Source organism: Panulirus ornatus, chromosome 61, assembly GCF_036320965.1.
Source record: "Panulirus ornatus isolate Po-2019 chromosome 61, ASM3632096v1, whole genome shotgun sequence".
NCBI classification, from domain to species: Eukaryota; Metazoa; Arthropoda; class Malacostraca; order Decapoda; family Palinuridae; genus Panulirus; species Panulirus ornatus.
In genome coordinates this window covers 3,137,870-3,158,635 of record NC_092284.1, presented here as the reverse complement: position 1 = coordinate 3,158,635, position 20,766 = coordinate 3,137,870, and the positions used below count along the sequence as shown (strand labels likewise).

The window sequence follows — 20,766 nt, the reverse complement described above, 5'->3', positions numbered from 1 at the left end:
TATAGTTTTATTATAACTTTATTAGGGCCTTGTCAACAGTAAAGACATGCAAAGCATACTCATTATAACTCTATCAGCCTGAAGCTAAAACAAAAAACTGTCCACCTACATCATTAACTATTCAACTAAACTCGATTCTTAGACACTGTACATGTCATTCCTTGTTTGTAGTTTCTTATTCAGCGAATCGATCAACTCTTCCTTGGATTTCAAATGAGTAGCTTCACCCTCAGCAGCATAATACAAAGAAAGTACCTCTTTTTGTAATTTGCTGATTTTCATACCCTCTTTTGGGGCATCTTGCAGAACTTTATTCATTGCTGCCCTCCACTTAAAGGCTGACAAAACCCCTGCTTCATCTTTCTCCAGACCTGATCCCCATTTTTCATGTCTTGTGCATGATTTCCATTCACTACAGGAGCTTAGTTTTCATTCTCATTGGCAGGCTTTTTCTTTTTCTTCTTATTCTTTCCACCCTCTGGCTTTCCGGGGATTTGTGCTACTTTGTTTGGTGTATTGTGATCCACACCGTTTATGTTCTCCATGTTACTTTCACTCGTAACTACAGATCCATCCTTATCCTCTTGAACAGATATTTTCCTTTTTTTCTTGCTCATTTCATCACCTTTCTCTGCACATACTCCCTGAACTTGTTCTTGCTTTGACTTCATTCTTTCCTTGCGAGTTCTCTTTCCTTCAGCACCAGATTCACCATTCTCAATTTTCCTCTTTGATGGAGTGCTCACCTCTGTAGTGTTTTCTACTAGTCCGTCTTTCTTTGCTTTTTTTGTCCTTTTCCGTTTATTCTTTTTCTCTTGCTTGCCCAATTTTGAATTTTGGCTGTCCCCTTTGTCTGGCACAGTATCTTGAGAAGGCTTATCGGCTGGCTTTACTTCACTACCCTCGGCTGCGTCATTGCTCTTTTCCTTATTGTTCCACTTGGCTGCCCTGGCAGCCTGTAAGAATTCCCATGCCTCATCCAAACACTTCATAGTGCGAAGCTTTGGACAGTTGTTAAAAAAATTCTGAAATGCCAAATAAAAATAAGTTAATACTGAATCTCACCTTCATGCAATGACAAACATGGCACAAGCACTCCAAAGAGGATATGATCAAATTTCTCTTTGGTGAACAATGCATGGAAAAAAACAAAGTATGAAGCAGAGTATCAAACCTCCCAAAATTGTATTAGTCATATCAATCTAGTTTAACAGCTGTATGCATACGATGTGGTGCTGTCAGATGAGTCAGAGAAGTTGGACACAATGGTGGGAAACACTGATGATGTTATTAGAAGAGAAAGCTGAAAGTGAAATGGATGAGAGATCAGTATAATATCATGCATGGCGAAGAATTGGATCCATTCATTAAGTTTAGAACACTGGGCATAAAGTTCAGCAAGAATCGTACATGGAAAGCTTAAGAAGAGAGCAGATTTACAAAGGAACATGGAAAGTTTAAGGTGTGATCAGTTGGGATGCGAGTCTGAATGGAGAAAAATTAGAGGAAATGAAGTGTTTTAGATATCTGGGAATGGACATACCAGCAAATGAAATCATGGAAGTGGAAGTGAGTTACAGGGTGGGGGAGGGGGCAAAGGTTCTGGAAGCGATGAAGAATGTATGGAAGGTGAGAACATTATCTCGGTGCAAAAATGGGTATGTTTGGATGAATAGTGGTTCCAACAATGTTATATGGTTGCAAGGGATGGGTGATAGATAAGGTTGTGAGGAGGAGGGTGGATGTGTTGGAAATGACATGTATGAGGACAATATGTAGTGTGAGGTGGTTTGACTGAGTAGGTAATGAAAGGGTAAGAGAGGTGTGGTAATAAAAGTGTGGTTGAGAGAGCAGAAGAGGGTGTGTTGAAATGGTTTGGTCACATGGAGAGAATGAATGGGGAAAGATTGACCAAGAGGATATATGCATCAGACTTGGAGGGAACGAGGAGAAGCAGGAGACCAAATTGGAGGTAGAAGGATGTAGTGAAAAAGATTTTGAGCAATCGGGGCCTGAACATACAGGAGGGTGAAAGGCATGAAAGGAATAGAGTGAATTGGAACAATGTGGTATGCCAGGGTTGGCATGCTGTCAATGGGTTGAACCAGGGCACAAGAAGCATTTGGGGTAAACCATGGAATGTTTTGTGGGGCCTGAATGTGGAAAGGGATCCATGGTTTCCGTGTATTACACCAAGGGTGAACGAATGTGGTCTTTTTTGTCTTTTCCCAGTGCCACTTTTTTTTTTTTATTATACTTTGTCGCTGTCTCCCGCGTTTGCGAGGTAGCGCAAGGAAACAGACGAAAGAAATGGCCCAACCCCCCCCCATACACATGCATATACATACGTCCACGCACGCAAATATATATACCTACACAGCTTTCCATGGTTTACCCCAGACGCTTCACATGCCTTGATTCAATCCACTGACAGCACGTCAACCCCGGTATACCACATCGCTCCAATTCACTCTATTCCTTGCCCTCCTTTCACCCTCCTGCATGTTCAGGCCCCGATCACACAAAATCTTTTTCACTCCATCTTTCCACCTCCAATTTGGTCTCCCTCTTCTCTTCGTTCCCTCCACCTCCGACACATATATCCTCTTGGTCAATCTTTCCTCACTCATTCTCTCCAGGTGCCCAAACCACTTCAAAACACCCTCTTCTGCTCTCTCAACCACGCTCTTTTTATTTCCGCACATCTCTCTTACCCTTACGTTACTCACTCGATCAAACCACCTCACACCACACATTGTCCTCAAACATCTCATTTCCAGCACATCCACCCTCCTGCGCACAACTCTATCCATAGCCCACGCCTCGCAACCATACAACATTGTTGGAACCACTATTCCTTCAAACATACCCATTTTTGCTTTCCGAGATAATGTTCTCGACTTCCACACATTCTTCAAGGCCCCCAGAATTTTCGCCCCCCTCCCCCACCCTATGATCCACTTCCGCTTCCATGGTTCCATCCGCTGCCAGATCCACTCCCAGATATCTAAAACACTTCACTTCCTCCAGTTTTTCTCCATTCAAACTCACCTCCCAATTGACTTGACCCTCAACCCTACTGTACCTAATAACCTTGCTCTTATTCACATTTACTCTTAACTTTCTTCTTCCACACACTTTACCAAACTCAGTCACCAGCTTCTGCAGTTTCTCACATGAATCAGCCACCAGCGCTGTATCATCAGCGAACAACAACAACAACAACTTCCCAAACTCTCTCATCCCCAACAGACTTCATACTTGCCCCTCTTTCCAAAACTCTTGCATTTACCTCCCTAACAACCCCATCCATAAACAAATTAAACAACCATGGAGACATCACACACCCCTGCCGCAAACCTACATTCACTGAGAACCAATCACTTTCCTCTCTTCCTACACGTACACATGCCTTACATCCTCGATAAAAACTTTTCACTGCTTCTAACAACTTTCCTCCCACACCATATATTCTTAATACCTTCCACAGAGCATCTCTATCAACTCTATCATATGCCAGTGCCACTTATTATACTTATATTTCCTGTGTGGAGGGGTAGCGATGAGGAATTCATGAAGACAGCAAGTATGAATAAATACATGTGTATATACATAAGTGTCTATGGGAGTGGATCTGGCAGCGGATGGAACCATGGAAGCGGAAGTGAATCATAGGGTGGGGGAGGGGGCGAAAATCCTGGGAGCCTTGAAGAATGTTTGGAAGTCGAGAACATTATCTTGGGAAGCAAAAATGGGTATGTTTGAAGGAATAGTGGTTCCAACAATGTTGTATGGCTGCGAGGCGTGGGCTATGGATAAAGTTGTGCGCAGGAGGGTGGATGTGCTGGAAATGAGATGTTTGAGGACAATATGTGGTGTGAGGTGGTTTGATCGAGTAAGTAATGTAAGGGTAAGAGAGATGTGTGGAAATAAAAAGAGTGTGGTTGAGAGAGCAGAAGAGGGTGTTTTGAAATGGTTTGGTCACATGGAGAGAATGAGTGAGGAAAGATTGACAAAGAGGATATATGTGTCAGAGGTGGAGGGAACGAGAAGTGGGAGACCAAATTGGAGGTGGAAAGATGGAGTGAAAAAGATTTTGAGTGATCGGGGCCTGAACATGCAGGAGGGTGTAAGGCGTGCAAGGAACAGAGTGAATTGGAACGATGTGGTATACCGGGGTCGACGTGCTGTCAATGGATTGAACCAGGGCATGTGAAGCATCTGGGGTAAACCATGAAAAGTTCTGTGGGGCCTGGATGTTCTGGAAAGGGAGCTGTGGTTTCGGTGCATTATTACACGACAGCTAGAGACTGAGTGTGAACGAATGGGGCCTTTATCTTTCCCTAGCGCTACCTCGAACACATGAGGGTGGAGGGGGTTGTTATTCCATGTGTGGCAGGGTGGCGATGGGAATAAATAAAGGCAGACAGTATGAATTATGTACATGTGTATATATGTATATGTCTGTGTGTGTATATATATATATATGTACATTGAGATGTATAGGTATGTATATTTGCGTGTGGACGTGTATGTATATACATGTGTATGTGGGTGGGTTGGGCCATTCTTTCGTCTGTTTCCTTGCGCTACCTCGCTAACAAGGGAGACAGCGACAAAGCAAATAAATAAATAAAATGTATATGTAGGTATGGTTGTATGGTTGCGAGGCGTGGGCTATGGATAGAGTTGTGCGCAGGAGGATGGATGTGCTGGAAATGAGATGTTTGAGGACAATGTGTGGTGTGAGGTGGTTTGATCAAGTAAGTAACGTAAGGGTAAGAGAGATGTGTGGAAATAAAAAGAGCGTGGTTGAGAGAGCAGAAGAGGGTGTTTTGAAATGGTTTGGGCACATGGAGAGAATGAGTGAGGAAAGATAGACCAAGAGGATATATGTGTCGGAGGTGGAGGGAACGAGGAGAAGAGGGAGACCAAATTGGAGGTGGAAAGATGGAGTGAAAAAGATTTTGTGTGATCGGGGCCTGAACATGCAGGAGGGTGAAAGGAGGGCAAGGAATAGAGTGAATTGGAGCGATGTGGTATACCGGGGTTGACGTGCTGTCAGTGGATTGAATCAAGGCATGTGAAGCGTCTGGGGTACACCATGGAAAGCTGTGTAGGTATGTATATTTGCGTGTGTGGACGTATGTATATACATGTGTATGGGGGTGGGTTGGGCCATTTCTTTCGTCTGTTTCCTTGCGCTACCTCGCAAACGCGGGAGACAGAAAAAAATAAAAAAAAAAAATAAAAAAAATGTAGGTATATGTGCGTGTATGTATATGTGTCTATGAGTGGTTGGGCCACTCTTCCTCTGTTTCCTCGCACTACCTTGCTGATGCGGGAAACAGCGGTTAAGTATGGTAAAATAAAATAAATATAGCGTTAATGGGATGGCCTCGGTTAGGGCCTCCGCTAAAATCAAAAGAAAGTTAGCCTCCGCTAAAATCAAAAGAAAGTTAGAGAGTTTCTGTATATAAACTTGAGATGTATCAGAGAAATTAAATTCTGCTTGAGGTGAATGAGAGAAATTAAATTCTGCTTGAGGTGAATGAAAGAAATTACCTATCTCTGATAAAGATGATGAACACCTGTGATTTTCTCTTCAAAGTACGGCTTACATTAATGTCTAATGAACAAAATATTTGACAAAATGTTTGAAGGTATAAATACCAAGTATGACTTCAAGGCCAATTTCTTTTCATCTATTCATCCTGGTACTTATTCAGACTAAAAGAATAATTAAAGCTCAATAGGAATCTCAAAAACAATTTAAGTTTTCTGTGACCAAACCTCTTGAAGCTTTTAAACCACACTAGTTTTGTCTTTGAAATAACTTGTGACAAATGCTTCAGTATATAAAAATTTCAATAATAATTTCAAAACAATCCCTATTTTGAATACTAGTTTCCAGCAGCTTAAGGCTGCAGTGCTTTCAGCAGCTAGGAAATGTAGACATCTTTGGAGTGATAAGTTCTTTGGTGAGAATGTTCTACCAACAATTGAACCTCAAGAAAGGTGACTCTTCACTCAAGGTGTGATATCAAGCAGGCAGAGTTAGGTAACATCTTTTGATCACTATAATAACAAACAATTTTGGGAACATAAGATATCATTTATTACCGTAAACTTTTGTTTCTTGCTTGGAAGGTTTGGGAAGTCTGTAATGAAGGCGAGAAGCTCCTTGAGTTTGGGGTCCATGTCATGTGCGCTGGCCACCTTCTCTTTTATATATGCTACCCAGGCCTCCTGTCTTACTGCACCTTTCTTCTCCTTAATGACAGCCTGGTTCCCTCCGTATTTTTCATCTTCAGTTATGCACTTCACATGATCAGCATATTCTTTCCCACTAAGGAAACAAAAGAGGTATTGTTTTAAAAGTGTTTCACTTTTTTTTTTATTGTATATAGCCACCTAACCTTTCCTGCCTCAATGAGGTAAAATTAGGAATAGATCGCTATGCCTTTGACACTCGTCTTCCTCCGTGGGATATTCTACAGAAAACAACCAGTGAAATGTTAAGAATTTTAAGTCCTGATTAACAGGTTGGGTCTCGTTGTTGTTCTGTAAAAATGAACAACATGCACCCTTAACTCTAATGTTACTTTTTATTCTACACCAAGTCTTCCAAGATACATTCACACTTGGGAGAAAAGATGGGTCAGTTACTACGAATGTGTGATCAAACACCAAGAGGAACTTGACTTTTGTTAAAGCTGAAAACTGAGGTAATAGTAACAGACATGAAAGTCAATCTTCTATGGCAGCACATTTTTCTATTCTTTTATCCATAAATGTGGAGACAGAAACAGTATGTAGCACTCGGCCAAAATACTCCTATGTAGCTCAGCAACAATGACCCAGATTATCTGCAAAAATCAAAACCCCTATCCTAAATCTAATCTACAACTTGAATTTCATGGTATTTATATATTCTACATTACACTAAATGCTTTATACAGCAAATAACATGTATACAAGAAACAACAATTAAGAATGCTTCTGAGAATGTGAAATATAATGCCATAATAATGTAAAGCAATCAAACTTTACAGAGGCATCCCTGCATCTAACTTTGTTCTTTCTACCCGTTTATGATCATATCGACACCTGTCTGAAAACTGTGTAAAATCCTGGGTTGTTGCACTTATTAAAACTCAGTCACGTCAGCAAAGTTCTATGCTGTCTCTTGATCCAAATGTCCCCATTTACACAAAGTTTCACCACAGAACATTAAGTAATAAAAGAATTAAATTGGTGAACTGGCTGTGTCTAGTTAAAGTTATTTACTCAATATTATAAAAAGCACATCATTTTGAACATGTAATAATTATGAGGTAAGATGAAAGAATTTGCCACCAATATTGCTCCAGGTATTGATGCATTATACATAACAGCTTGGTAGTGGGTGTAAGAAAATGAGGCCATTTCGCTCTCCCTGGTACTACCATGCTAATGGAGGAAGAGGCATTATGTATAAAAATAAAATTTCTCCAAAATCAGCAATGCCATAAAAAGCTAATGTAGCTGTACCACAGAGAAAGCTTCCAGCACATAAATAAGAACTACTAACTTAAAGTCCTTGCCACAGTCCATGCATGAGACACGGTGGACCTTACGACACTTCGTATGCCAGTGCTTCTCCACCTGATTCTTCTTGAAGGATCCCCCACACGACGAACACACAAAGACAACCATTTTTCTTTAACACTTCGGCTCCTGTAGGGAAAAGCTCTTCTGTAACATATGACATAATACTGTGGTTGGTCGTTTGGGCTGTAGGCCTATCAAGTGCCACCATCACTAAGGCCTTCAACGTCGTTACATCCACCAAACAATAAGTCTTTAAAATCTTTTCCAGGTTTTGAGGATAATTCTAAAACCACATATAGTCTCAAAAAGTACAAAACCTGTGAATACCCGAGATGCTAATAAGAAATATCAGACGGGAAATCAATCGCTGTCTACAAAATTTCAAAGGTGAAAAGCTGAAAAATACACTTGCAAGACCAATAAATGTACACTAATTTCAATGTTACAAGCATGTGAATATAGCTAAGGTGGATGGGATAAGTTGCCGATGTATTGCGAATGTATGTTGGTGAATGATCTTGTCTGTTAAGGGGAGAAGACTAATGAAGAGAAATAAAAATCAGGAACCAGCTACCTGTTGCAAAGATAACCCTGTACACAAATGGTATTATTAATTTTGCTGGCTAGTCAACAAATGGGTCAAACATTACTGATACTTTGCTGGCTACTGTACTTTCAGAACTGTTTATTTTCCCTTATGCCATCTTTGAGTAACGGTGAAATATTTGACAGAAGTTACTTTTAGGGTAAGCTAAGACTGCATCAAAAAGTTTAGTTTTGCATCATCATTAGCTTCGGATACTCAATAATTAAGTTTTACAATTCTACTTTAATGTTTAAAGGACACAATAACAGTTGGGAACATAATTTGGAGCAACAGACTTTCGTAAACAATTTTCAATAAAAGGTGAAACTAATGAAGGTTGTGTATATCAAGGAAAAGAGTGAGTTTAATTAATGAAGTAAAACATACGTTAAAAAAAAAAAAACCTTATCTTCCTATCAGTTCGTACTGACCTAACTACTCAATATTTCACTTGAAATATACCTGTCATACCTATGGCTAAGCACTGTCCAAATGCCATCCAATATCAATAAACAGATGACAGACTTAGCAGCGGTGCAATCCCGTACAGCAGGCTAATTCCGAGTCAGTAAATTTTCACCATATATTTTAACAAGATGAGGTTAGGTAAAGTTTTTACTCACGATACTTATAAGTCACGACTGATTTACCTACATTTAAATTAATCAACATCACATCTCCCATGATACGTAACCCTCCCTGCTGTCGACATGACGTATTCTTCAAATAATATATCACTCTAAGATCATTTTCTACCCCATATGCGTATTCCCTAAACACTAAACAACCGTCTAAAATGGAAATCCACCTCAGTACCTAAAGTTAAGAGCTGTGCTACGCGCAACTGGATTTTGATCGATGAAGTTACGCTAGAGTTGCGTTGTGGATGGCTGAGGTTACAGTTAGGTAGACTAGGATGCCATTGCAGTATAAGAGAGTTACACTGAAGTAAGACTAGGGTCAGAGAGACATTAGAGAGATGTAAAGTGGTTTGATGGAAACATTTTCCCTGAACTGCCAAGATATGGTAACGACCCTAAACTACCAAGACCCCAAATGAACCTAATAGCATTAAAACTAATTTTTACCATCTAAATTAATATAAATACATAGTTGTCAGTATATAAATTCCTTGAAGGAGATAAGATGAAAATAGACATTATTTGGCAAAATAACACGTGGCCTAGACGGCAAAACAACCACATCACATTTTCCACCAAATTATTAAGAAATTTTACACCATTATAAAATTAGAAAATAATGGATGGTATAATAAATAATATTAAAGTAAATAATACAGCATTAATATAATGAAATATGGGATCAATTCCAACATTACTATACGCTAAATATTAAATAACAAAACGTATATTATCAATAGAGGATTATATACATAAATTTTCACACAAACTGAGTCTAAATATGTATAACCTAATCTTCCTTAAAATATCTGGACTCCATTATTAAAGTCACACACACACCGGACCCGCCTACCATGCCAATAAATGGCAAATAACATCACCAAATCACTCAGTTATTATCCCTATATAGAGGTTATGAGGTCCACCTTCAACCAAATACATTAAGTAGTCCATACTTGCTCCAATATTGTCTTAGTGGGCGAATACGTGAGGAGAACAATGAAGGCGATGACGCCAACACGTGAAGCGGCTGAGAGAGAGGATGTGCCTCTCCTCACATGTGGTCTAAACCCACTCGGTCCTTCCCGTAATTCTTCGAAAAACATTCATAACATCTAATATTAATACGTAAAATTTTTTAACCAATATATATATAAATGAATTAATATTAATAGATTTTTGTACGTTTAAATTTATATAAATTGCATGTTTTATATGTAATTGGGATATAAATGAAAATAGGCGGAGAGGTTTACTGATCTAGACACGCTTCTGCCAACAAACATCATTTTCAGTTTTATCTCAAAAAAATTGTTTTTTGTGGAAATTTGGACATAATCTTCGATCTATTATCATATATTATAACGCAAATATTAATCATTATCTAATAATGATCATTTTACGAGCAAAATAGAAAGAAAAGTGGCAACATGTTTTCTTTATTTGCACGTGTTTTTAGAACTATTGATGCAATAATGAAGAACAAAGGTACAAAAATATTCAAAGTAATTATTGTTATTGTTATAAACAAAAAAGAAATGATAAATGATATGATGGACTAGACATATTAATTACCGGAAAATACTTTAAGAAACTGAATAATTTAGCATTTCCTGTATAAACAATGGCAAATATTATGTCGCAATTGTATTTAATTTCCATTATACTAATAATTGATCTTTAATGTAAAAATAAAGAAACTTGATGTATTTTATTTATTTTATTAACGCGTGCATTTTGAGGAGCGATCTATGAAGCACGTGGCGCCGGTCTAAAGTAATATTATTTACCCAAAAACTTTATATATTCGAAAATAACAAATGTATTATTTATATATGAAAAGAAATACACATGTGAAGAGTACCAGGAAACAGATAATATATTCAGAATACCGAATTGAGGCTACTACATATGTAGTTTAAAGATGATAGAATAATAATTCCGAGGAGATGATTTAGGGGACTTGATTAATCAATTAATTAATTAATTAATGGTCGTTACAGTCGTGTTCAAGGGTCGTACATTTGGTAGCTATTTGCACTTCATGCTTAGGGTTTAAGGGCCTCAGGGTGTTCTCCATATAATTGTTGATGAAGGGTAGTTAAGATATATATATGGTTTTATGTATATTATATAATATGATGATGTAATTATGTAAATATTGAGGAACATTCATGAGGATAAACCGATATAAAATAGGTTAACAATACAGGTCAGACAATTTTCGCTATGAAAATAAATTAGATACCACACAAATTGGATTATTAGTAATAAGAAAATTAATGTAATATTGAAATGTTTAGGGGTGAAAAGAGTATCAATTTAATTTTATTTTTCTAAGCAGAATAAAGAACTATGTAACTAGTTTGTTGTGGTTTTCAGCAGACGATCTCCGTCCAGTGTCAAATTGAAAGAATTGTCCATTCTTCTCACGGGAAATCTCACCTCTCACACGCCACTGTCCACCCTCGACGGTTAGTGTGAGGCTAGAACACTCCACCAGGGGCTGTGTCTTGTGGTTATATAGAAGAACTGGAGGTTTTATGATTGAGAAATAAATGGCGGTGGACATTATAACATGTGTCGGGGAGGAGGACACGGCATGGCTGTGTGCCTCGCTTCGTTACCTTATTTGTGAGGGAAACTTTTAATGGTGGAGGTGGTAGATTATTTTTTTTAATGGCTTTAACACATGCCAGCGACGGGAAGATGTCTATCTTTGAGAGGGATATAGTGAGAGAATGACGTTCCAATATTTGTCTTGTTGATGGGTCGGTTCTATAGGCTGGTTAGGACCCTATAGACGATAGTTTAATTATGTCTTTAAAAAAATTTTATACCAGTTAAAGGATAATTTCCACATGGTCATTCAGTGTCAAGTTGAAGATGTGATTAATGAAGTAATAATGTCGTTTTTAGGGAGTGAAATTAGTGTCGGCAAAATTACCGTGTCGGATCTCCCTCAGTTTGCGTCAGAAATGAAATTAAAATAAACGAAAATTAAAATAAACATGTAAAACTATCTTAAAATCAGTCCTAAGTAAATCAAACCCAATATAACCTAATCCAAGAATCACTAGATGTCCTAAACAGTAATAATGTCGTAGCTTCAAATAATCTTCACTGTTTATGTCAATAATTTTGTATTTGACAGATTGGTTCAGGTAATTGTGATGATAAGGTCTGTAATATCAATTTTTATTCTTTGTAAAATCATTTATTATCTGTTTATGTATTTTATTTCTTTTATACATTGTGCCACTATTTATTTTGACTTTCTTTTTGTTTACTTGCTTTTCTTGATTGAAATATATGACCAGTGTGTATGTATCTTGTCAAACTTATTCTCGTACAAGAACACAAGAAATAGTTATGGATGTGAATGGGTTGCAGACCAATTACAAAATTAGTATGGTGTAGACGATACTGAACGGAACCTAATTTGCAACCTTATTATTTTTTTCCTTTGGTACTGAATATGCAGTAGTGGGCAGGTCTATAAGTATAAGGGAACATGTGGGGTTAAAGAAATGAAGAGCTTCCAAAATATATGAAACTATTCGCCATTTCCCGCGTTAGCGAGGTAGTGTTAAGAACAGAGGACTGGGCCTTTGTGGGATATCCTCACCTGGCCCCCCCTCTGTTCCTCCTTTTGGAAAATTAAAAAAAAACGAGAGGGGAGGATTTCCAGCCCCCCGCTCCCTCCCCCTTTAGTCGCCAAAATATATGAATTTGGATGAATTATAAGGACATCATCAATTTATGTTCTCTAGGGACACCATAAATTAATTTAGTTGAACTGCATGTCAGTAGACTTATGGTTTGTAGCTACAATTAGTTCAGATGGGGAGCTGCTGCATTACTGTTCAAAGTAACGGAAGGTTAAGAACCCACAAAGTAGCCATTTCCTCCCCACGAAGATTTTTTGGTGAGTGATGGTATATTTCCTTATCACATAAACCTAACCAGACTTAACTCAGGGGTGAACTTCCCTAACCAGGGCTTTCTAAGAATTAGGCTTATGAATTGCATATAAAAAAATTTAACTTCTGTCGGGCATGAATTGTAAAAATACCAAAATGGCGTTACTAGTTCCCTGATAAGGAATGTACAGTCAACCAGATTGTGGTGGAATTGGCTCGCTTGTTTCATACACTGCCTCATCAGTGTACTTTCAGCCTCATAGCTTTCAAAACATTCCAGTGTGTTACTATTTTGTAGCCTTTCCCTGTAGTCTGTCTCTTATTACACCTGATTTGCAACGGTTCATAAGTAAATCAGTCTGATATTGGCACTGGGGCCAAGTCAACATGGCAGCAATTACAGTAATAGATGTGGAAGAGAGATGTGAACAGTTGAAATGCTCTGTATAAGAAATAGATGACAATCATTGAGAAGCTGATAGATAAAGGAACGAAGGTTCAAAAGGGCCATTGGCATACTGAAGGCTTCAGGCTAGGAAGGATTTGGAAACATACAAAAATAGCTTTGAGGAGGTTTCTTTTCAAGTTGCGAGGAACTTTGACAGAACTGAAGAGGAAATATGTTGGTTAGAGAGGATAGACTGCTGTATTGTGAAGAAATAGATGATTGGCAGAATTTTGTGTACGGTCAGCCTGATAGAGGTGAGATATCATATTCCACTTCTGGATGGAATCATATTAAGGGAGTAACACCAAGAGCCATTCTGAAAGGAGGTCTTGAAGTAATTATAGATAGATATCCATTCCTTAACTATTACAATGAAGGCTTCAATGTCATGTTTGTTCTTCAGGATTAGTGATGGGTTGACCGCCTGAGAGAGAGAGAGAGAGAGAGAGGCAGCTAGAGACATGTGTTCAGCAGGCGGGAGCAGCAACACCAGTGGGGCGGGAGGAGAGAAAAGTGATGGACGAGGGGGAGAGGCACAGGGAGAAGAGAGCGGGAATGGACAGAGTTTAGGACCAGAAGAATACACAAGGCTAGCCCGGGATGGCATTCAGCTGATGCTCAACAACAGATTCACCGAGGCAGAAGAACTCTTCCGCCACCACACTCAGGATAACCTGCACATGGCGATGGGTCACTGCTACCTCACCTTTATGGTAAGCTGGGATTGGAGTCAGATGTATTTATATCTTTCAATCTAAATTTAGCATAAGGTTTCCCTGGTACTTCTATCTTTTTTATTTGTTGGTAACTCTATACTGTTATATGTATAACGTAGAATATCCTCTGAAGTGTTTCACACTCTTTAATTTTGTTCTTTCAAGAGTGTACTTTCGTGACTATTAGATGCATGCTTGTACGGTATTGCAGCCATTTTCTTATCATTAATTTGTTGCTCAGATTGCCTTAATTGCTGTACATTTGTGTGCCTTGATATCAATTTGGGATTCTTAATCTCCACTTCAAATGTAAATTTTTGCATATTGGACTGTATTTATTCTGTTTCCTGTAGATTTTTGTTCTTACTTGTTTGCCATTAGTGATGTATTAGCAGGAATAGGGAAAAAGCAGTCTCATTTATTCACATCCACTAGCTGTTATGTTTACTGCACTGAAACCAGAGCCTCACCGACTATTCTACGGTTTTCCATGGTGACTTTTTATGCCCTAGTTCATCTGTTCAGCAGAGTGTCACCCTCCATATATTGCACTGAACACGGCCATGATACCTCATAGCCTTTTTCATTCCATGCTGCCATCTCCTTGGTCCTTTTTTCCCTTCTCTTTTGACACATAAATCCTGAGTTAGTCTTTCTTTGCTCTTCTTATCCAAATATCTAAAACCGTTTCATGTATTGAACTGTCAGTATATGAAATGCAGATTTTTTTCAGCATTGGTTCTAGATGCAGTCTAATGAAAATGGATACAAAGAGTTTTACTGAATGGGACTCATTCATCTTGGGCTGTCATACCTTAAAGATGCCTGTTAATGCAGTGAATTGAGTGGCTCATATCATATCTTAACACAGTGCTTTACCTTTGCTTGTGTTAGCAGTATTCCTTTTAAAATGGTTCATTGTACTTTTTTCTTTGAAAGGGGAGGAACCCTTTCACTATATCATGATAATTTTTTTCTTGTGGAGGTGATTCAAGTGAAGGAAGCATTAAAGGACAGGGATAAATGAAGACTCATTTGCCGTGGCCCCCTTGATGGGAGCTCCTGAAGGGAATGGGAGTGAGAGAGATGGAAAATAGGTACAATCATTCATGTTTCTCACTTCTCACTAAAGGGGTTTCTAAGATGGTTTTGCCAAATTGGGATTGCTGAAACTAGAGCTTACCATCCAAAGCCAAGCCTCAACATAGGGTGGTGGTTTTGTCATTGCCTGATTCACAAGCTTGCAAACTCATATTAAGTTACCTGTTAGGATACGAAACCCATAAAAAGTATTCTGTGGTTGCAGTGAAATCTTCATGTGTTCCAGAATGCTGTTATGTCATTTGAGGAGGAGAAGGTAAACCACAGCATGGAGACACTTCGCAGCATGGAGAGGAGATGTGGTGGGGGAGAGAATGGATGGTTTTCGTCTGTCAAAAGCATTGTTATGGGCACGAGGAATGGGCAAGAACAGGTATATATTGTATGCTGGTAGCTGCAAGGAAAATTGAATGCAGAAATTTGAGCACTGCGGCAGTAATTGACATCTTTGGGATGATGTGAATTATCATGGAAGTGCTTGAATTATTGTTTTATTTTCCTTGTGGGTATCTGCCTATTCACGATATTTTATGTTCCATGAAATTTATTACTGTAGGATTATTTATTTGGAAGATCGGTAGCATTACATTGGACCAGTTTTAAATTGGGCATCAGTTGGTTCTATAGCTGATGTCCGTGGTTCCTGTATCTTTACATTATTCCTTTATTTTTTATCGTTGTTCCCTTTATCAGGAAGAAGAACCAGGCTCACAGTTAGAGCAGCAGGTGATCCTTGCCGACTGTCAGGTTCTCTTGGCCATCCTCACATTCCTTCAGCAAGAGATCGGTTCATATGTTAAAGGGGGATGGGTGCTCCGCAAAGCTTGGAAGGTTTACGAGCATGCCTACACTAAAGTTAAAAGGATGTACAAACAGACTTTTGGAGAAGTCCAAGATGTACCAGGTAAGTTACCTTTGCTTAACTTTTTTTTTCTGTCATTAGTATGGTAAAAGGCATATGTTTTTAAATGATTGTCTGTGGAATAATTGTCATTGTTAGTGCATTAAAGGAGTGTCTAGAACAGGATTTTTTTGTTTATTCGGTTAGATATCACGTATTTCATCCTGTTTTATTTGTACTGCAATTGAACTTAGTGTATAATTATTACTGTTGTTGAACTATGAATTTTATGTTGACATTATGATGCTGCTGTCATGGCCCCTAGCTATTGTATTGGTTATTTGGTATAGAGGTCATATATTTAAATATACTCTTTGTTAATTGAGGCAATGAAGAGGAGTAAAGACATTATTGCATCCTCCTCCATTTGTGTGAGGGCAGTTGAATATCACAAGTTTTTACCCATCGTCCTGTTTTTCTTTATAAGATTGCTCTGATGAACACTACTCTTTAAGTTTCTGATATCTTCCACTATCATAGACAGCCTCAAAACAACCCAGTGGTCTGCTGCTGTTTGAATCTTTGTATTGTATTTGTATCTTCAGGAAAGCTCCCAACTTTGTAAGAGGAGAGAAGGTACCAGTGAATGGAAGAATAGTGATGTTAATATATGACCTTAAGACCCCTGTTTATGGGGCTCCAGCATTTTCAGAGCTGCCACCCTTGTGGAAATAGTTTAAGGTGTGTTTCTTTTGGGCAAGGTGGTCCTCAAGGACTCTTAACCCTCTTCTGTGCACCAGTATGATACAGTCTCATTGAAGGTGACTTCTGATTCATGGTGTTACTGCTTACAAGCAGGTTCCACAGATACTGGTGACTAACTTGTGCTGATATTGAGATTAAAGTAGAATTGCAGTTGATTTTAGTTTTGGTAATAGGATAGCAAGTTTACCAAGACAATTGTACATTCCACCCTTTGCTAACTGAAACGGATGTATACGGAAATGCAAATAAGGTAATGAAGATTTTCTTATTACTGTAAGAAAATTCTCTCTTGTTACAGAAAGAAGAATCCTCTCTTGGCTCCTTCTCTAACCCTTATCAGAAAGGTAGTGCCATAGGGGAGGATTTTTAGCCTCCATGTTCACACCTCTAAGTTGCCATCCATGACACACAAAAGATACGTTGGTAGTGTTCTTTTTTTCCCCTATCACAAGGATGATCATTGTTTATATTGGAGCTACTTTTTATGTGATCCAGCTCGACCTGCAAATTTAGCCCAAATCTTCACTTTACTTTCTTCTAGGTTTGGAGTAAAGTCCTCAATTTACTTTTTTTTTTCTTGAATTTCATGTTGTAATGACGTACTGATTCCTTTGTTAACGTTGCAGCAACCCCTACAGGGGAGTATCCTGCTTCCTTGCACACAAGTACAGATGAACTGCAGAGCCCTGGCTCCTGGTCTGTTGGTTCTACTGGTGTGCCAGGACCAGCTGTGGACTGCCCAGAATCATGTAATCATCCCTCTGCCTCATCACCTTCAACTTCTACATTGGGCCTTCGTCTTCCCCTCTCCAAGTCTGTGCCCAACCTTAAGGGCTTTCTGAATTCAAATCACAAGCAGCAACCTAAGAAGTAAGATAATCTCGGTTCAGAGAAAAATTTTGGCATGTAATGCTGATGAATGGTCTCAAGAACGTTATCATAGATGGTATGTTTTTTATCCTTTGAATAAGGTTGACAACCGTTGATGTATATTTGCATGTTTTAGTCTGATTTGATTATCAAGCACATGTGATCTGCAGAGGATATTAGGATTATTTCAGGAAATAAAGCCCTTCATTATTCCGTTTTTATGTTTTGAAAGAATTTTTTTTTGGCCTCAGTAACATATGGGACATACTTAAATTTTTGCCCTGTGATTTTTCTCAAAACTTAGTAGTCTTCAAATTCTAATTGTTGATGCTGTTTTATGTGGTTTAAATTTTTTTTTTTGTTGTGTTATTAATCGTCTATATGATTGCACTCGTTTGTCTGTTTGTTAGATATATACTCTTGTTATCTTTAGCATTTTGGAAGATATCAGATCGATTAGAAAATATAGTTGGTAAGGAAGTCCTTTAAGATATTATTTTCTGGTTTTGAATACAAAAGTTTTTATGGCTTGAAAGATTCCGACTGCCCTGATATGTGGCCTTTTTTGTTTTGCGTGAGTTGATCCATCATCACATCAGGATCTTTATTTGATGTATCTCTTTATGTAAAGCGTTTTCATTGTACGTGATCCCAAATAATACTTATAGCATCCTGATGTGAAATTTTCTTATATGGTTTGATATAAAGAGAGAATTTATATGAGTGAAAGGATTTTGATGAATAGGCTTAGGGTCACATTTGATATTTAATATATTTGTTTTAAGTATAGTTCTAATAACAATCACTGTAGTTGACTGATTTTAATTTTTATTGCTAATATTTAAGCAATAACTAACTTCAGCATGCTGTATGATATGAGATACATAAGTATGGGCAAATTTGTAGGGCATGAGATGTGGTGAGATGTGCTTGAAAATGTACCAAGAGCCCATGTATAGTGATGGCTCATAGAGTGATATTTCACTAAGACAACATTTGAGAATTAGGGTGCAGTTTTGAAGGATGACTCATAAGCCTTTGGAATTAGCTCAGATTTTAAATGAATTAATTTTCCTAAAGTATGGTGTAAGATATTCTTTATATGATAATCAAATATTTCACAATATTGTAGGTTTTTAAACTTATAGTTGGTAGCATTTGGTAGGCAGCCAAAGACCAGGGAGGTATGTTGCAAGTACTTCTCGCCCAGGTATCATGAGGGTTATTGATGGCTGTGCTGTGAGCCACCACTTAAAGGGTTGTCAAGTTCCACTCCTTTGACCCTGGTAGCTGTCTTTTCTTTATGCTTCACCCACACTTGGACTACTGGCATTCTGTCCAGTTACTCACACAGCTCATTCTTCATAACTGCCGATTTTCCAGTTGGAAGCACAATGCACTAGCCCTGCCTTTTGGCCAAATGGAAAGGGCAATAGATAGAAGTAGTAGGTAGGAACATTAAAGCAGGAGCTTTAGGTAGAAACATTAGGTAAAGGTAGTGGGTAGGAATATTAGAGAGGAACATTAGGTAGATGTATTCAGTAGGCACATTAGGGAGGAGCCTCTGCAAACACAGCACTAGACTTGCTCTCTGCTTGTGGCTTGTAAAGGTTGAGGCACTAAAGGCTAAGAAGCATCACTGGAGTTCACAATTTATGGAGACGCTATTACAGTGGCCACCCCCTTCAGGGATTTCCAGATGTGAATAAACGTCAGAGATATAGATTGAAAGATTAAGGTTATCATGCATTTAATAATGATGTCACAGCAAAATCTCCTTGATTTGTATCCCACACACTGGCACAAATATCTTGCAATTTGTATTCCACCTGGGGACAGCCAGCTCGCTAAACAAAACACTTGCGATTTGGGTACCTCTGTTATTATGTCGCTTTATGTGTATATAGAGAAAATAATTAAGATTACACACAGTACTTCAACAGATGTTTACTCTGGATGATGATTTCTTTATGAAAAAAAATGCCAGCCAGGACTTGCATCGACAAGGAAGAAAAAGACTACTCTTAGTTTAAAACCACCAGAGATAGCACGATAATTTTACTTGAAGGAAATGCTGAGAGATACTTAAAACGTAGGCTCATGCTCGTGATTCTTAGAGGAAATCGGAGGACTATACATGGTCTTTGAGAGTCCATATGGTATATTATTATTATTCTTATGTATTCCATACTTAAAAGTTATATGTAGAATATTTTTGTGTGCTGGGTTTCAGTGGATCGTATGATGATTGATCTTATAGCAATAGCTTTTCAGGAGGTAATCCTATTGCTAAGTAGGTACCTCTGGTATGTGGTGCTGGCGAGTTTAACTTCGTAGAAAATGTTGCCTGATAGTATGTTTGGCAATTTAAATTGATAATGTATGTAGAATAGCTTCTCAGAAATATACATTTAGTGTTGATATCTATTCTATATATATGTTTTCTTAGGCCTTTGCCCCCTGATATGGTTTCTCGCCTGATGGCATCCGTTAGTTTTGGGTACGGCCTGTTCCAGCTCTGTATGTCCCTGCTTCCTCCATCTCTTCTGCGGCTCGTTCACATACTTGGGCTGCAGGGCGACCGACTAGCTGGACTCTCTGCTCTCATGTTCACACGCAAATCGCATGACATGAGGGCCCCATTAGCTACGTAAGTTGTATGAAGTCATGTTTTTATGTGTCATTTTATATTCATCTAGCCTTGATTTTCTAGTCTGATAATTTTTCCTAAGATTTTAAGGTTTATCTATGTTGCCTTGGTGTGAGGTGGGTTGATCATGCAGGAATGACAGTGTAAGAGTGAGATGTGGAAGTAAACATCATTTGACAAGAAAGCTGACCACAGTGTGCTGAATTGCATGGATGTACGTAGAGGATGAGTGATGAGAAACCAACTTAGAGGATCTATGTCTCAGAGGTGATGGAAAGAAGGGGAGGGGGAAAGTTTGGGTTTTACTGTACATGGGCCTGAACATTTAGGAGGATAAGAGGTGTTCATAGAATAGAATGGACTGGATTGTGTGGTACACTGGGGCATTGATCTGAACTAGGATGAACGATTAGTCTCTGGGTCTTAGGTATGGAGGCTAGACTTTGTTTTTTAGTGCATTGTACATGACAGCTAGAGTATGACTGTGCAAATGAGGCTGTTGCTTTTCTCTTGCTGGTGCTACCTTGAGAAGACTGGAGAAATAAGTGTAGAAAAAGAAATTTATTCATTACATCAAAGAAATGAATGTTTCAGAATCCACTAGAGAGCAGCAAAAGATTTCAAGAATCCAA

The 20,766-nt window shown here is 38.5% G+C and overlaps 2 protein-coding genes across 3 annotated transcripts in view; one reads left to right on the top strand and one right to left on the bottom strand.

Moving 5' to 3' along the window:
- LOC139767486 (cell growth-regulating nucleolar protein) lies at window positions 1-9,909 on the bottom strand. Of its 2 annotated transcripts, none has more exons than XM_071696912.1 (4): window positions 9,777-9,909; window positions 7,574-7,719; window positions 6,124-6,349; window positions 1-1,025 (listed from the first exon to the last, which is right to left on the bottom strand). In XM_071696912.1, exons 2-4 carry the CDS (start codon window positions 7,696-7,698, stop codon window positions 423-425), a joined length of 954 nt encoding a protein of 317 aa, XP_071553013.1. In that variant the 5' UTR covers window positions 7,699-7,719; window positions 9,777-9,909; the 3' UTR covers window positions 1-422. The 2 variants fall into 2 exon arrangements, with proteins under 2 accessions (XP_071553013.1, XP_071553014.1); XM_071696913.1 differs by having other exon boundaries at window positions 9,781-9,877.
- A 1,282-nt stretch (window positions 9,910-11,191) lies between these two features.
- LOC139767493 (tetratricopeptide repeat protein 39C-like) overlaps window positions 11,192-20,766 on the top strand; it is a 30,160-nt gene continuing 20,585 nt past the window's right edge. The window contains exons 1-6 of the mRNA XM_071696918.1: window positions 11,192-11,294; window positions 13,595-13,904; window positions 15,235-15,381; window positions 15,702-15,912; window positions 17,241-17,484; window positions 19,934-20,134. Coding sequence (XP_071553019.1) covers window positions 13,653-13,904; window positions 15,235-15,381; window positions 15,702-15,912; window positions 17,241-17,484; window positions 19,934-20,134 — 1,055 coding nt within the window. The 5' untranslated portion in view covers window positions 11,192-11,294; window positions 13,595-13,652. The remainder of the gene's footprint in view (window positions 11,295-13,594; window positions 13,905-15,234; window positions 15,382-15,701; window positions 15,913-17,240; window positions 17,485-19,933; window positions 20,135-20,766) is intronic.

Excerpts from the sequence above, each read along its gene's own strand:
- LOC139767486 (XM_071696912.1), bottom strand. The coding sequence starts at position 7,698 with ATGGTTGTCTTTGTGTGTTCGTCGTGTGGGGGATCCTTCAAGAAGAAT. Across the intron at positions 6,350-7,573 it reads GACTGTGGCAAGGACTTTAA|TGGGAAAGAATATGCTGATC; the intron begins GTTAGTAGTTCT and ends TTGTTTCCTTAG. Across the intron at positions 1,026-6,123 it reads GCAAGAAACAAAAGTTTACG|AATTTTTTTAACAACTGTCC; the intron begins GTAATAAATGAT and ends TTGGCATTTCAG.